Source organism: Haliotis cracherodii, unplaced genomic scaffold (assembly GCF_022045235.1).
Source record: "Haliotis cracherodii isolate W230 unplaced genomic scaffold, xgHalCrac1.p SCAF_21, whole genome shotgun sequence".
In the NCBI taxonomy this organism is placed as follows: Eukaryota; Metazoa; Mollusca; class Gastropoda; order Lepetellida; family Haliotidae; genus Haliotis; species Haliotis cracherodii.
In genome coordinates this window covers 10924821-10943195 of record NW_027266277.1, presented here as the reverse complement: position 1 = coordinate 10943195, position 18375 = coordinate 10924821, and the positions used below count along the sequence as shown (strand labels likewise).

General features: G+C 40.2%; 1 protein-coding gene across 1 annotated transcript in view; it reads left to right on the top strand.

Annotated features, from left to right (window-relative positions):
* LOC139470804 (transmembrane protein 26-like) overlaps positions 1-17998 on the top strand; it is an 83394-nt gene extending 65396 nt beyond the window's left edge. The window contains exons 4-5 of the mRNA XM_071253093.1: positions 13748-13951; positions 17120-17998. Coding sequence (XP_071109194.1) covers positions 13748-13951; positions 17120-17626 — 711 coding nt within the window. The 3' untranslated portion in view covers positions 17627-17998. The remainder of the gene's footprint in view (positions 1-13747; positions 13952-17119) is intronic.
* Positions 17999-18375: the final 377 nt, after the last annotated feature.

Sequence of the window (18375 nt, the reverse complement as noted above, 5' to 3'; positions counted from 1 at the left end):
TTAGTCCTTGTTTGTTTGTTGTTTAACGCCGCACTAAGAAAAATTCCAGCTATATGACGGCGGTCCGTAAATAATCGAGTCTGGACCAGACAACCCAGTGATTGACATCATGAGCATCGATCCATGCAATTGAATATGATGACATGCATTAACCAAGTCAGCGAGCCAGACCACCCGATCCCGTAAGTCAACAAACAAACAAATAAACAAACAAACAAACAGGGTCAATATTACAGCTACATCACGGCGGCCTGATCATTATGGACTCTTGACAAGGCAACCTACATTTATAAACTGTGTTCTAGATCCTAAACCGAAACCCAAACACGTACCGCTTTCCATCAGTGGAATATGGATTGAGGCCAAAGAATGTTTTGAACATGAACATTAGTTCAGGTTATAAAATATTTGCAGTTTAATCATTTTCAGAGTTGGGGACGGTGCAGGGATGTAGTGAGGTCTGAGCCCGTTTCATGTGAAAAACTTTATTCCGTATGTTAGGATTTAGGTGCAAAGTGTTTAGAGCTAAACATGTGTTTTACAGTGTAATTGGAAGCATGTCATTGGACAACGATCCCCGCACTTAGGGTACAGTGACACACATCAGCCAGGTGATATAGATATTACTACACGACTGAAACAACGAGTTGTAAGACAAATGGTACCGACAGACACAAGTGCAGACGCCCGTTACTTACACAGCCTAAAATCGCACCATTTTTGCACATTTTGTCTGTTCTCAATATCATAATCATACATTATACATAAATACATAACACAACGACCGTACGTGACGTCATCAGGCTTACTTCTTACTTCTCATACTGTGTGTGACCCTCAACAAACCTGGGGGTGTGAGTTTTGTTTTACGCCGCTTTTAGCAATATTCCAGCAATATTATGGCGGGGGACACCAGAAATGGGCTTTACGCATTGTTCCCACGTGTGGAACCGAACCCGGGTCTTCGGCGTGACGAGCGAACGCTTTAACCACAAGGCTACCCCCGGCCCCGGCTCTCCGGACAAACGCTCTATCTACTAGACCACTGAGACTTTTGGATAAAGGAGTTATATATGTTAACGTATTTGAAGGGGTATGTACTGTAAACTACGGTTATAACGAACTCCAGGGACCACTAATTTTAATTCGTTATAACCGTAGTTCGTTATAAGCAAATGTACCGAATATATACAGAAAATAGACGGGACCAAAACTAGTTCCTTATATCCGTCAGTTGGTAATAAGCGTGTTCTTTTTAAACGTAGTTTACTGTACATCATAAAAGAATATCAAATACCCACCCTTAACATAATTGGAATAATTCAACTTTTTGCTTTGATATACATTCATTCCTGCATTAACCGTCAGACCCAACAAACACAGACTAAATTTAACAAGTGTATTTCTGTACTTGTAGTTGAGTTATTTAACGACCTCTCTGGGTCAAAGCAGGTTTCAAATGGTCTATAAACATCACCTAGAACCGTGATTAAATATGCATTCCTGACGAAACTCTACAGCAGTTTGTCGAAAATATCTTAAAGAATTTTCTCTTTACCAAAACATCCCTAAACCATGAGCAGATCATAAATAACGGTTTCTGCTCGACCTCAGATTTGACATGTTTCTGCTTTGACATGTCCTGACTCAGCCGTGATGCTTTAGGAGTCGCCAGCGTGAAAATTCAGCAGCTTGAACCAATACTTGATGTGCCATGTGAAGGAACATAAATTAGGCATTATGATTCATAATTCATCGGAATTTCCAATATGGATTCGCAATTGCCACCAGGGCTATCGCTAAAACGTTGTTAGTTCCGCTTTGTGTGGAGGGATCCGCATCAGACAGGTCATCGCGTTCCTCTGTTCTTTACTTAGGGTTATCTTTTCTGTCTTTTGTCATGTTATCCGCTGTCGTGGTAATTTAATCGACCCACTTGTCACTTCCGGTGTTTGAGTGTGAAGCTACACACTTCGTCACCACTCTACACTCTCGTTACTTCTAAGACGTCTCGTCACACTATCGATCAATGTTAAATTCGATAATGGTTCAACAAGGTGGATTTTTTAGCCAGCGCCCGTTTGCTCTAAGACGGAACCCAGTTCATTAAATGTCCCCGAGTGGGTCACGAGTAGTCATTGGGCTTGTTTCGGAGCGTCACAAAGTGGTCACGAATGAAACTAACACTGTCAATGCAGCCCACGCGCTCCAGTTCATTTATACGCATTCTCTGTTGTTTTAGAGGTTATATATGGTTATATCGACCTGTATGATATAGTCCAGTTTCAAGAACTAATCTGTACAGCCAATAACAAAATTCATAAGCTAACGACAGTACATTTACTATTAGATAGGATTTATCATGCGTACTATAAGATTTATTGACCATTGCTATAAACCGTCATTAATTAATCTGGACAGTTAGCCCAACAGATTAGAATCTTCTGGTCAGACGCAACAAGGAGGTCGTCCAGTTTGACTTCACTGTCATATGACGGTGATCAATTGATTCATTTGACCAGCGGTCACATCTAACCAGTGTCCATAAGGCAATATTAAGGTCTTTCGGACCAGAACCAGTGACCCTATCATGCAGGCGTTGGGTGCAGTGGTTCTGTGTCATTTCAGATAATATGCATGGCCTCTGTTATTACCGATTAAGGAAAAGGGTAATTTCGTACTTTCGCCGATTCTACTTTTGATACCCAAGTGCTTGGTTATTGGCAAAACGCGAATATGGCCTTGTTAGCGCTGTTACGCTGGAATTAAGATAAAACAGGATTATTAAGTTTCATGTTCTTTGTTAAGAAGTTGGATTCATTGTTTGATGAAATTACAAACTGGCAACAGTAATATTTAACCTGTTTAAGACTCAATAATTTTATAGAAAATACAAAAAGGGAATTTAGACGTGTTTATCCTGTTAATACAGAAAAAAACGCGACAGACGGTAGCGAGACCTATCATCACGGCATCAGCAGGTCGGTCGTTTCAGATATCCAGCATTTATTTATCTAGATATGTAATAGATCCTTGCATCCCCGTCTATCAAGTTTGGTGGCCTCGGCGGTGTTTGAACTTTCAGAAAGAAAATATACGTACATCAAGCAAGAACAAGCTCATTATTTGTTTCTCAAATAGTTGGTTGGTTGTTTTGTTGTTTAACGCCGCACTCAGCAATATTCCAGCTATATGACGGCGGTCTGTAAATAATCGAGTTTGGATCAGACAATCCAGTGATTGATATCACGATCATCGATCCACGCAATTGGGATCGATGCCATGCATCAACCAAGTCAGCGAGCCTGACCACCGATCCCGTTAGTCGCCTCTTACGACAAGCATAGTCACCTTTTATGGTAAGCATGGGTTGTTATTATCATTCTCAATTCGAAACTGTCCGTTTACGTTCGTTGTTGAGATAAAGAAATCAGATACGCTTCTGCAAATCCTTCTCGGACCGAGAAGTCAGAAATCTCTGTGATGATTGGCCGGGTTTGGGGGTTTGTCAGATCTTCACGGAGAGAGATGTCGGAGTAAGAGATCTGATTTGGGCATGATTGTTCCTGTCATACCACACACCCTGGTGTAGATGTTCTATTGCAGACAGCACGGTACAGCCCTACTCTCTGTACCGCTCTATCACGGGTCATGCAAGTGTATCGACAGAAAAACAGCGCTGTCTTACGTCCTTGTGGCATCAATTTAAAGATAAAACAGAAAGTCGGCAGTCAAGGTCTGAAATCTCCATTACACAATTTCTAAGTTTTGCTTTCTCAAGGGGATTGGCAAAATAATCAAGAGACTCTGGGCCCAGCAACATATGTGTTGCTTTGTTGGTAAACAAACCAGTTTTCAGAGGACTTAGACTTATATAATAATAAATGCCAGGTGCTTCAATGTAAAAGGGGCATCGCCAAGATAGGTGTTCTGATTGAGGTTTCGGTCTCCATGGTAACGAGGATATGTTTGTAAACAGACTCTGAGTGGCATCAGGGAACACTAATGAACCCTACTCATCTCTTCTTGGAAATTAATATCATATCCGAATGTTAGCAAGGAAGGTACACTCAAGATGAAATAGGTTGAGTCGTGTATGAAATTAATCTTCTACGAGGTGGCCAATCAAATTGATTTCGTATTCAATTTCAAAGGGCTGAAATTGTTTTGTCACACATCACGACCTACTCATCACTTCCGGCGCACGTGCTGCACTCTCAAACCTAGTGCTTCTCAATTGTGTTTACATTCAATGACCGTGTTATTATCTACGCCTATTGTAAAACAAATGAAATACAGCTAGCTTGGTGTGGTGATTTATAGAGATGATATCTTCATAACAACTTTCTTTGATAGTGCAATATAAGATGAACTATTCGGTGCAAACGCATGCTATACAAAGTACCAGTCTCGTCGTCTCGGTTGTTAATAACCCGCCTTACACGTGTTTATATACACCGAGATTACACATGTTTACATACACTATTCACCTGTAATTTATGCTCCCAATTCCTTGAGGTTATCTTGGAGATGACTTCTTGTTCATAACCAAAAAAACATAAGCAGTGAAAATGTTATCGTAGACTGATCAAAGATATGATGTCGCACGAGCTTGCTGGGCGTGCAATTACGAAACCAGATAATGGATGCAGGTAGAGCTTGAGAAACATGTTATAACCATAATAATGTGCCGTTGCTTTTGAAATGAATCATAAAATATATTTAAGAGTGAATGCTATCAGGTTGGGATTGGATCTCGTTTACACGTTGTTTAAAGTTTTATTTACATGTTTTAAAAGCATCTCATCTAATAGAAATTCTATATTTTATTCAGCCAATATAAACTCATTGGTTAGAACGAAATTCGAATATTGTTGTCCTTTTTTTTTTGCTTTTTCGTTTTTAATCTTAACTATTTAGTTTTCCTACGTGGCATCATCGAATAAAACATATCGATATTTATTGGTGAAGGGAGGCATATCTGTAATCTTGGAGAAAGGAGATTGAATAAATTGCCCTCACCCACTGAATACTAAGTGGTTGGTCCCTTACTAATGCCATCTGAAGTAATTATCCATAGTAATGCTTTCCCGAAGTAGTGATTTTCGACAACAATATTTTACCAAACTAGTACCAGCCCACAACAATGCTAACCAATCAGCAGCGCTTTCCCGAAGTAGTGATTATCCATAAAAGAGCTTGTCAGAAGGAGTGATTATCCACAATGCTTTCCAAAAATAGTGCTTAACCACAGTAGTGTTTACCCATAGCAATGTGCTTACCCAAAACCGTCCTTACCCACACGAAGACTTACCTGCAGCAGTTATTTCCCGAAGTATAGCTTACCCACATCATTGCTATCTTGTGCACTGATCATACACAACAATACCTACCCAAAATAGTACTGACCAACAGCATTGCTATCCGAAGTAGTGATCATACACAGCAAAACCTACCCAAAATAGTACTGACCCACAACATTGCTATCCGAAATAGTGATCATACACAACAATACCTACCCAAAATGGTACTTACGCACAGCATTGCTATCCGAAGTAGTGATCATACACAGCAATACCTACCGGTACTGGCCCACAGCATTGCTATCCGAAGCAGTGATCAAACACAGCAATACCTACCCAAAATGGTACTGACCCACAACATTGTTATCCGAAGTAGTGATCATGCACAACAATACCTACCCAAAATAGTACCGACCCACAGCATTGCTGTCCTAAGCAGTGATCAAACACAGCAATACCTACCCAAGATGGTACTGACCCACAGCATTGCTGTCCTAAGCAGTGATCAAACACAGCAATACCTACCCAAGATGGTACTGACCCACAACATTGTTATCCGAAATAGTGAACATACACAGCAATGCTTACCCAAAATAGTACTTACCCACAGCATTGCTATCCGAAGTAGCGATTATCTACAGTATTACTTACCCCAAAATGGTACACAGCATTATTATCCGAAGTAGCGATTATCTACAGTATTGCTTACCCTAAAATGGTACACAGCATTATTATCCGAAGTAGCGATTATCTATAGTAGGTTCATGGCAGAGCTTACCCGCAGTATTGCTTGACTGCAGCTATGCTTACTCGAAGTATTTATCATTCATAGCTTTGCTTACCAAAAATAGTACGTACTCAAAGTAATGTTTTCCCAGAACTGTACATATCTGCAGAAGTGAATACCTACATGCTTTCCAGTAATAACTGACATAGCCCAAACAACAGTATCAGCTCAGCACCTCTTGCTTGGAATAGCAAACATAATATATCAGACCCTCCCTTTCAAAATACAAAAGTCCGTTTGAACCAAGTGAAGTGTTAACTTTACCATGTGAAGTCTCGCTTTTTGTTTTGCTTCTTCGTCTTATGATGTCACGTCTCGCTCACTTATAATGTATTAGGAGTTGTGGACCGGATAAAATACAAGCGGAAAACGGCATTGCTGTTTAACACTGGCAATGAGGTGAGGTGATATTGGAGTTAACGTCGCGTCCAAGATTATTGCACTTATATAGCGACGTGCACGTGCATGCGTGTGTGTGTGTGTGTGTGTGTGTGTGTGTGTGTGACTGCTTGTACTAGTCTGATGCCGATTTATAGTGCTAGCTCACTGAGATACCATACCGCAGTTTCATGTCATGACCTACTTACCTCGGCAATGGAAGGGTTCATTTACTTCAAGGGGGTGTAGTGTACATTTTTGTTTAATAGAGCCAACCAGCATTGCGAAAAAGGATAGAATTATTTTCTGCATATAAAAAAAAATCGGGCCACTGTAACGTGATAGCAGCCCACATTCCCTCACGACAGGTTATCTATTCTATTGTTTTGTGACGTGATTGGCGTCACGTTTCTTGTTTGTGATCATGAGGTTACCCTATATTATTTTTCTAGGACGTTACTATTTGTAAATCAGCGACCTTCTTTGTCACGAAACGTATGCTGCTGTCTGTTGTTTTGTTAATTTGGGGATTAACTACAAATTTCAGCTATGAAAACGGTAAGGTTATTTTTCAGGGTATTATTATTTGCAGAAGCCCCCAGTCTGTTCATTACAGACCTGAGGCTTCTGAAGATGATACTGATCTGAAAAATAACGATACCCTTATAATACTACGCAGCATTAGCTCGTTATTCCTTGAGACCCGTTAAGATCCGGGGTAGAATAGATCTTCAGCAATCCATGCTTGCAGTAAAAGCTGTCTTTGCTTTTCCTAAGTAGCGACGAACGGGATCGGGTGGTCAGGCTCGCTGACTTGGTTGACGTATGTCATCGTATCCCAATTGCGTGGATCAATGCTCATGATGTCAATCACTGGATTATCTGGTCCAGACTCGATAATTTATAATCCGCCGTCATATAGCTGGAATATTGCGGAGTGCGGCGTTAAACAACAAACAACCATTATTCCTAGAAGGAAAATGATGAGCAGTTTACAATTATCAAATTAATCATGAATGTCATAACATTTGAATTAAACCTTTTATGCACCATTGACATGGTAGGCAATAACAAGAATGATATCATTTAAACAAAAACAAAATTTCTTAGTTCACAAAATGGTGTACCATATTCATAACGGTGTCTTCCACAGCCCATAATCTCACAAACGTTTTCAGAAGTCACAAACAAGGTCCACAAACACATACCCTGTTGCTCACACATTTTGTGAAATCACCAGTCACCAAATGTATGTAAATGATACGCATATATTAGGAGAATAAGATTACTAAAAACCAGTGGACTTAGCAACTAAAAAGTGTACTCTCACTGAATAATACAAACAAGGAGGACATCCTGTTATTCGTACATGTACGGTCCACAATCTAAAGTCAAGAAAAATAATCAATGAATTGTCTGGTCATTTGGATATACTGTAAACGGCTATGGTATCAGTAATATCAAATGTTAATAGACCAAATTGTGCCAAGAAATAAAAAACACACATGATAATACCATATCGTCTCTTGCAAGGCCCATCATGTTCCTTTGATTTCAAAAAGCTTTTAAGAAATCTAAAACAAATTGCCTATGAAATGAAAATAATTGAAGCATTAATATTTGGAGATATGTGTAAGATCTACGGTCCACAATCTAATGTCCATTTTATGTCATAGTTCCCTGCAGAAATATGTCATATAGGAAGCAAAATAACCAATGAAATATGTAATTTCACTTGTCTGGTCATTTGGATTTGCTATTAACAGATATGGTTTCAGTAACATCAATTCTTAATATACCATATTGTGTCAAGAAAAAACAAACACACATGATAATACCATATCGTCTCATGCAAAGCCTATCATATTCCTTTTGATTTAAAAATGCTTTTCAGAAATCTGTAAAACATTGTACTCATCTAATGAAACCATTGTATCATTAATATTTAGTTACAGACCACACCTAAGAATTATCGACACAATAAAACAAGTTAAGAAGCTTGAAAAATCAGATAATTATGTTCAGTGTTGCCGGGAAAGATCCATAACAGAAGACAGTATTTGAGCATTTCAGGGATCATTTTCACAGCTTCTACTATTATGACCTGTGCTTTGACAAAGAGAACATTTTCCTGCCCTCAGTGTTTTCGCTCTGCTGTATTTTGTAATAACTCGAGACGGTTTTGTTTAAGCATTATTTGTTTCAATGCAGCTCTACCCTGTTGAGATGTGGATCGAAAATACCAAACCGTAGTGCAGTCATTTAGTTTTTCAAAACCTTGTTGACTGAAGGACGCTAAGTCACCATGGAGTCTTATCATTTCTGAAATATGACACGCAAGAATGTGCATGAAAGGGGTCACATCTTTCCTCTGGTAGACATCACCATATGTGTGTACCCAGGACTTACACCTACACGCCAATGCCATTATCTCACTATCTGTGAAATTCTTTTGACCCAGGACTGGCATAATGCTACCAAGTTCCCCCCAAAGGAAGATTATAGCTCTTAGTTTTGGATGACCTGGGATCATGTCCCCAAGGACTATCTGAGCAGCAATTTTCCTGTGCTCTGGTCCTGATGAAAGTGAACCTTCCAGATTCTCTCTCATTTCTGAAGTGAAACTCAATTCCAAGACTTTGAACAAAGGTTTTAAACCTTGATATGTTTTGACATTGATCTCTTTTGTATGTGGCATTGCTCCTTCTAGTGTTGTCTCTTTAGCTCATATATCAATTGCTTCACCAGTTGATCTGATAAGCGTAAATACAAGTGTAAAGTGTCAGGATTTCTTCTAGTTATTGGTATAAATTTGAATAGGGGAGGGTGTACACAGTTAGATTTCTGTGATCTTTTCCTTGACATTGATGCTATCTCCTCAACAGTTCGAGCCCCGTGTGATATATCTGAGGCTGACCATTTCATATGATATTCCTCCTTCTCCCATTCATGAAGAAGCCGTTTCAATTGGTTACCACCCTTTCTTTTAGCTTTACCATACCTTGATAAAAGTTTCTTAAGATATGAAGATACTGTTGGAGTTACTTTATCAAACAGGATAACGCGTGGGTCTATATTCCTCTTCATACATAAGGATGAAATAATAATATTACAAATATCAGAGGTAAAACTGTTACTAACTTGTGCTACACTTTTATATTCCTCATACAATGAACGTTTTGTCACATTGATTTCAAATAGTGACATCTCTAAGAAAGTACCTGATAGGCATAACACAAATAAACCTAGTATAGTGAACATTTCACAGCTGTCAAACAGAATCTATAAACAAAACACCTTGAGGAAAGGTTTGAAAGAATCTCTAGTTTAAACCATGGGTGAAAATATATGATAGAGAGAACACACATACATAATCCCACAAGCTGAACATATCAGCTTTAAAAAATACTTAGATAGAAACGAAACACCCAGAAGGATGACTGGTAACTTATTTCATGCTATGAATTCACACATGGTTCAGTGTGTGTCTGAGTTGGTCCATTTCGACATGGTTCCCCTTTTCTTTTACAGATGTCATGTAGAATACAAATCCACGATGGATCAAGGTTTTCTAGAAGTCTGTGTCATACTCCTCTCTCATTTTTTGCTCATAACAGCCAAAGCTTAGTGTCTCTCTGTTAACAAAACAGAAGTCTCCTGCAGGGTTTATAACCCTGTACCACCAATGTTCTCCGAATAAAACATTTGGTGCATGCACATCATTGAAGCGGTAGAGTGATCTGTTGCAGATGCCTTTGTGGGAGTAGATAGGAGTTGACAGATCAGTCAGAGGCTTTATCACTGCAGGTGTACAGACAGGTGTTTTAATGGAAACCAAGGAATCGGTTCCTCTCTGGCAATGTAGGTTGTCTCATATAGCTGAAAACACCTGGAACTGGAACATATCTTCAGGGCAGGACTGAGAAGCGATGACCGAGTCACAACTGACTCAACTGTTACCCACTGGTCATATTTTGATGGCAATCCGATGTAGTGTACCTTCTGGAGAGTTCTTCCATCTTCAGTTTTTGTTTCTAACACTTTGACATTGAAGAACTGTTTAGGATTCCTTTCAACAGAAGTCTTGGGATCCACTGGAATTGGTGCTCCGAAGTTCAAGTTCCCATAATTCACCTCATTCCCTCCTTCTTCTCAATTTGGGGGGCATTCTGTCTACAAATAAGGCAAACATATCGGAAATACAGTGGGAAATAAATGGATCCACGCATGTATGTTATAAACTTTTCCTGTCACACACAGATAATCGTATAACAGATAACCGTGTCACAATGTTCATCACAAACAAATCAAAAATAATTTTTAGAAATAATGGCATTCCTAAAACCAATGTTTAAAGCTTAGTCCTGAATACTTACAGTTAGTGATAGATCCAGTGATTGATAAACAATAAAATGATGATGATTAGTGTGGTCACAATGATCCCTAGGGCAATATGAAGGACCACTTTTGACCACTCCATTTGAGTGGATTCTAAAGATAAAAAATATACAATTATGAACATTTAGACATTACCACTAAAGCTATGCTTAACTGTCAATTATTTTTCATAATCCTCACTTTACAACATAACAGTGGGGACAGGACAGTGTGGCCATAATGATTTATGATGATAAGAATTGAATTGACCTGAAATTGTTTGATATTTATTACTGAATAAAAATATAAGAGGTAAACATGTACATAATCCCTACGAACAGACATAATTCACACGCCTAGCAACTACTATGTAGCAAACTTTATGAAACAGTGTCCGTATCTGGTGAATATCTGTACATATTCCGTTTTAAGGATATGTATGCTATAAATATGTATGCTTGTATGCGAGTAAAATGTTCTTTGGAGTTGTCTCCCTTATATGTATGTCAACAGGGTCATCATGGCGGCAATGTCCGCAATATTGTTCAGGTTCAGCATGTTTTGGCTGCAATACAAGTGCTGTAATTTCATGAGATTAAATTTAAAATAAAGACACTTTGTATGTCTGTGCACCTGCGTGCGTGTTATGAATGAATGGTGTGAATATTTTGAATACTTGTTTGAGTGAATGCTATCTTACACATACATGCAAAAGTGGACGTTATGGCTTTATATCTGTGATTAAGGTTATGGATGTCTGTTTCGAATCGCGTAAGATGTAAGATTCATGAACTGTTTTAGTTAATATGGGCATAGATCTAGGCCTATCCTTTATATAGCTACGTGTGATGTCAATATCAGCTGTTATAAACATTTGTCATTATGCCACGGACATAACATACGGTATATATCATATTATTTATGCTAACTTGTTGTTGTTTTAAGCATAAGTTAAAAACTATAGCAATATTGAATCAATACAGCTATAAAAATGTTGGCAAGCAATCTTTCTGAGTTATCTCCCTTAATCAAAGCTGTCTCCCCTATGTACTAAATAAAAACGTCCAGAACGATCGTGCTCCGTGGGTCGCCTGAAGTTTTAAAAGACCCCCTCAGGCGCAAATAATTCAACAATGGCATTGAAAGTGTGCAGGTTGTGCTGTCTATTGCAAACTTAACTTACTAAAATGTGATATACTTACCATATAGCCGTGAATAGAGTAAATTTCCTTGTAATATACATAGAACGTTGCTGCTCTGACCCACGCTGTCGACGTCGAGAGGAAGTAAATCGAAAACGAGGCTTCATGATATTTCTATACATGGTCTCGACTTCATGGTTAGAGTAACAAATATTTGAATTACGGCGCCAATTCTTAACCAATCTCGATGCATCTTGCAAGTGTTGTTTGGAGATATGTTTGGCGGGCCTTTCAGCTGTAACCACTTTTATTGCATGAAGCGGGAAGAGTTTTAAGGGTGCTTTATAAAAGTGCATTTTATTATTGAAACAATGCAGATTTCTTACTCATCAAACCATCATAAAGTACGACAACAACAGCTAAATATTTCTAAAATTAATTTGACATACTTGTTTAGAGAGGTTATTAGATTGTGTTTTCACTGTAACCGGTTCAAATGGCGTGTTCTATATAGTCACTTGTGTTGAGGAATACAGCGTCCTATATATGAATTCCATGGAGGAAGTTAGATTTATGTATGATTATCAGAATTATGTTTCGGTATGACATGATATACCCCACACAGACACAGCATACTGACTCCGAGCCGACCAGTCCTTGTTTTAGCCCCTAAATGCCGAGCGCCAGACAGGGTAACAACAAGTACCATATTTTAACGTCTTTGGGTATGACGCAGCCGGGGATCGAACCCCGGACCTTCCGCTCTCCGGGCGGACGCTCTACCACAGGACCACGGATGCGGTCGACGCTGGCAATGAATGTCGATCACGCGCAGATCGTGTAGTCTAACTTAGATGTATGAATGAGTGTTGTTTTACACCGCGTTTAGTAATATCACAGCAATGTCACAGCAATATCACAGCAATGTCACAGCAATATCACAGCAATATCACAGGGGATGACACAAGAAATGGGCTTCACACATTTCACCCACATGGGGATCGAAACCGGGCCTTAGGCGAACGCTTTAACCACTAGGCTACCCAACCGCCCATCAACATGGACCGTCAGTTCTAAATCCGTATAGTCCAAGGAACATGACATGTCACATTTCCAGAGGCAATGTGTAACCATGTTGTGTGTACCAGTAGTTCGAAAAGCAATTTTAAAAAGAGTGCTGTAAGTCAAAAGTATGCAGTGTAAATTTAGTAAAGGATAAACTGAGAAAAAGCTTACTTAATATAAAAGTTATCTTTATATGTATAACTACTTGAGCCTACAACATGATATAACCAAGATCTATAGACTAATCTGTTCCTGGTGTTCGCGAATAGGTGAGCGTATCCTGCCCCACCGGTGGCACAAGTCAAAAACACATGCAAAGGCAAGTCAATTGAAAATATATGGGAACATATGGTACAAGTCAAAATAGGGAATTGCATCGGACATCATTTTTGTCAAATTTGAACATATAACATATAAACTAACAGGCGGCACGGGTTGCCCAGTCGCCTAAACCGCTGCGATTCGTTGTGCAGAGTTGCGTCCCTTGGACAGGCCATAAACCTATGATTGTGGGTTCGAATCCCGAATCAAGGTTTGTCAGCACCATACCCGTGCTCGTGGGTTTCACCGAAGTGGTAAACGTTTCCTCCAACATTAAGCTGACACGCCGTGATATAACTGGAATACTGTTACAAGCGGCGTTAAACCCAACTCACCCACTCACTATAAACCAACATATCCACGTTTTATTGCAGCTGGAGATCAACATCCCCCTGTCTCTGGACGCGGACCTCTGGCTCCGGACAATAGAACAGTTCCTCCTCCTCATGCTCATCGTTGGGCGATGGATGTTGCCCAAGGGCGCCCTGTCACATGACCAGCTGTCTCAACTCTTATTGGTCTACGTGGGTACGGCAGCTGATATAGTCGAGTTTTACGAGGCCTTCAACGAGGAGGAGGTAAGTAACACATTGACTTTCCAGGATTGACGAACCTGGCGTCAGTGCAAATTCGTTACATGTTGAAAAAAACCTTCTGATGCCAACGAGTTTCTCATGCTTTCGTATAAATGCTTTGGACGATTTGACTCCAATTTTATCGAGGACAGCTGTTTTCCAGAATTTAAATCCTTGCAGATTTTTAATATATTAAAACGTTGAACATATTTACTTTGTAGAAAATATTAATGTCCATTTCCTGAGAAAATAATTAATCCGAATGATCCGTCTTGAACCTTTATCGCCTTGTACTTGACCTTTTGCGTTTCCTGCTTCCGGGCAACATACGTGGGAGAATAGTCAATACGTGGTAACAATGAGAGAATATTATTTCACGCCGCAGTCAGCAATATTCCAGCTCTATAACGGCAACCTGTTAATAATCGAGAATGGAGTGAGTGAGAGAGAGAGAGTGGTTTTCGCCGCTTTTAGCAATATTCCAGCAACATCACGGAGGAGGACACCAGAAATAGGATTTATACATTGTAACCATGTGGGCAATCGAACCCGGGTCTTCGGCGTGAAGAGCGAACGCTTTAACCACAATTGTACCCTACCGCCCGAATCGAGTATGGAGTATCAGACAAATCAATAGTGGATATCATAAGCAACCTCCCACTTAGTCGGAGTACGAGGACACCCAATCAACCATGTGACCGGGTCTGACCACCCTTACACAAACCATCACTGCCAGTGGTCCCGTGGTCCTATGACCTAATTGAAATCCTGTTAAGATTTTGAGGTGAGGTGAAATGGGGTTTAACGTCGCGTTCATGCACGTGTTTGTGTGGCTGCTTGTACTAGTCCGGACTGATGCGGATTTTACCATGCCGCAGTTTAACATGAATGCCCCATTCAGACACAGTATACTGACTCCGTGTTTTAGCCCCTTAAGGCCGAAAGCCAGGCGGGGTAACAACAAGTACAATCGACTCTATCCACTAGGCCACGGAGGCGGTCTTCTCGTACGACAAATGAAGCATACTACCTTATTTTACCATAAGTACCATATTTTATCATCTTTTGGAATGACGCGACCGGGAATTGAACCCCGGACGTTCCGCTCTTCGGGCGGACGCTCTACCACTAGACCATGGAGGCGGTTTGTCATTTTATTAATTTATATTGATGACTAATGAGTCTATGAATAGTCCAATCAAAATCCAAAACGAAATCCACTTTTGGTTCGTAAACTGCCGTACAGATTTCGGTCGATTGCAGGATTTGCAAAGCATGTGCACCGTTATCATGCCGTCAACAGACATTTTCCAAATCTTTTCATGTTTTTAGTCAAGGTGCTCACGTGATATGATACACTTAGCAAAGTAAGACCCTTTTCTTACAATACAGATCTTGATAAACGATCACATCGTCTTCACTGGCGCCGCCATTTTGTTTGAAGAAAATGCAAGTGATATGAGATTTGCAATCGTATTGGTCAACAGGAGGGACATAGAAGGGACTTAACTCGTAATAGCCACTGGTGGCGATACCATTGAGTCCAGAAATTCCAGCGTAGTTTGGTAAGGGTTGAAACTGGCCTATTAGGGACACAACTCATCGAATTGCGGTCACCTGTATCATTGGGCCCACTTGCTCCCTTCACAGTACTGTATAGGTATGCTTAAGCACAGTGGGCGCTATGTTCTTAACAAACCTCGAGCGGTATAGGTAGGCAATGACAGATATATATATATCACTCAGTAAAGAACGTTGGATGATGTTGATGGTAGATCTGTTTGTTGTTGCCTGCATCCAGTTAAGTGATTCTGCACGTGCGAAAAGCTTCTTTTGTCATATTAATTATCTTAGACGCGGTCTTAAAACAGGAAGTGACGTCAAAGTATATCTTAACGAGGCTGGAATCAGTGCTTTATTGCAGTTCGGTAGGGTTTGTCAGACAAGTGTCATTCAATGAAACGATAACGTTCTCCCAACAGAATTAGTCCAGTCCCAGGGGAAAACATAATCTTCAAAGCATCACAGGGTAATTCGAAAAACCTTGATCAAATAAATATAATATGATTTGTAGTTTTGGATGATGACGTAGTTTCCTGGTACATTTTCACACAAACACATATATCATGTTGTCTGATCAAAGCGACAGTAAGTTTCGGATCGTTGGGACTGTGTGGTGATTCCTGGTCAGGATTGGCGTCCCACAAGTGCAACGGACTTTGTAGGCAACATTAAGCTTCGCTAGTCTTATGTAACTACAAGCTGTTAGCTCTATCAGGTGAACAGTAGGATGTTTACTGGAGACAAATTAACAAATTAAATACCCTCCTTGTTATAAGGGGTGTAGTTTCCTGACGATATAAACACGTAAAATGTTTCTAAGAAAACCCATTACAGTCGCTATCAGTATATATATAAGAAAGTTTTTAAAATACTACAATTAAAACCTGTTGATAATCTATCTTAAGAACTCACGCTCCCACACTTTTCTCTTTTTCCCCCGCCTTCTTCACATTTTGAGGAAATACAAGTAAATAAATATATACTTGAACTATTTATTTTTTAACAGTTGTTAGTGAGTGAGTGAGTATAGTTTTACGCCGCTTTTAGCAATATTCCAGACATATCACGGCGGAGGACACCAGAAATGGGCTTCACACATTGTACCCATGTCGGGAATCGAACCCGTGTCTTCGGCGTGACGAGCGAACGCTTTAACCACCAGGCTACCCGACCGCCCCTTAACAGTTGTTAGACCTAGCGAACTGAATTTGTAGGCCAACACCCTCCACCCGAATGCTTGATGGTGGCTAAAATGATACAAACATGAAATGGGTATTCGATGGTGATGCGGGAATCGGAGTTGTGTTTTGAACCTGAAGTTTGCAGTGTTCCGGCGACAGCTTTCAGCCAAGTAACGTTTTGACAACTTTTGTAATTAATTGGTCAAATCCAATATTCAAGCCCATGGAAAGTGTACGCTCTTCTGCCCGGTAGTTTATATTGTTGCACCAGACCTATAACTCTTGACTTTGGACCAGACAAGCAGTTGTTAACAGCACAAGTAATGATGCCGGAGAATCCTGGGAAAGAAAGTAGGGTATTGGTTTTAAATTTTTAAATGATTTTGACGTTTTCGCTTACTGAAATGTTAAACAATTTCATTTCCAGGTAAAACACAACCGACTGCTATGCTACATAATTCTGGGAATATGGTCCGCAAGTCTCATCCAATTCACGTTAGTTCTCACAGCCACGAGAGCTCGGCGAGACCAGTCCGGGGTTCCCACCCAGTACAACAAGGAGGAAGAAGGTGGATGCTGCAATCCGGAGATCTACGGAATCATGATTTCCATTGCCTTACAGGATCTTCCCTTCCTCGTTGTGCGCATGCTCCTCATCTTCAGATACGGTGTCGTGAGCTACACTAATATGTTTTTCACCTCCAAGAACTCCTTGGTCATCGTGTTGTTGATTTATCGCCTGGTGGTGGTCCAGATGGAGGCGGTCAAGTCGGACAAGACCACCTCTCCCGCCACGCGGCAGTCACGTGTTCATGACATGCCAATCTACGATGGTAAGGCCAGCCTTATCTCCCCTGATCGAGCCCCGAACGTGTATGCCTCAAATCCGAGAAGACCGCCTCAGTTTCGACAACAGGAAAATTCCAAAGTTTGACGTGTTTATGTGGCTTCTGAAACTTTAAACGCTCGGTGGATATAATATTATTGTTCTTATTCAAACTGATGACAATATCCATGCCTGATTATGCGACTACATGTGATAGAAGCCCTGAACATGACACATAATTTCATAATCAGAGACTCGTATTGAACAGATCGTACCAGTTGTATCCGGTCTCATCGGTATTGATTGGAAAATGTGTGTTCTATATTTTTCATGGAGTATTTAAATCAATAGGTTTACCTATGGCATACTTTGTTACCCATTTGGTAAAATACTAAGAACTGGTGTTTAGGAATACGATTTTAGATGCAGTGTTGAGTTCTTGTCAACGGCCATGTGTACCTAGCTTACAGAACTATCATTTTCTGGTGTGTGGGGTGGGGTGGGAAGGGGTGGGGTGGGGTGGGCTATATACAGGATATGTTCTTGGTCACTGCTTCAAGACGGAAATCTATATCCGTGAAAGGAGAAACAAATTACAACACATGTATTTGTCTGATGAACAATGTATTTCTGGAACAAATTATTTTTTAAAAAAGCTCCCGGTAGTCAACCCCCACCCTACCCCTAGAATATGCAATGGTCTGTCCCAGTGACGCCTTACACATTTCAGTCTTTTCACTTTGGCATTAGATTTCCTGAAAACATCTGAAAACTGTGTGGTTTCAGTGTCCCACTTTTAGAATTATTGGGCTTTGTAGAGTACCGGACCTTGGAGTATGTGAATGTTGTTTTGCCCG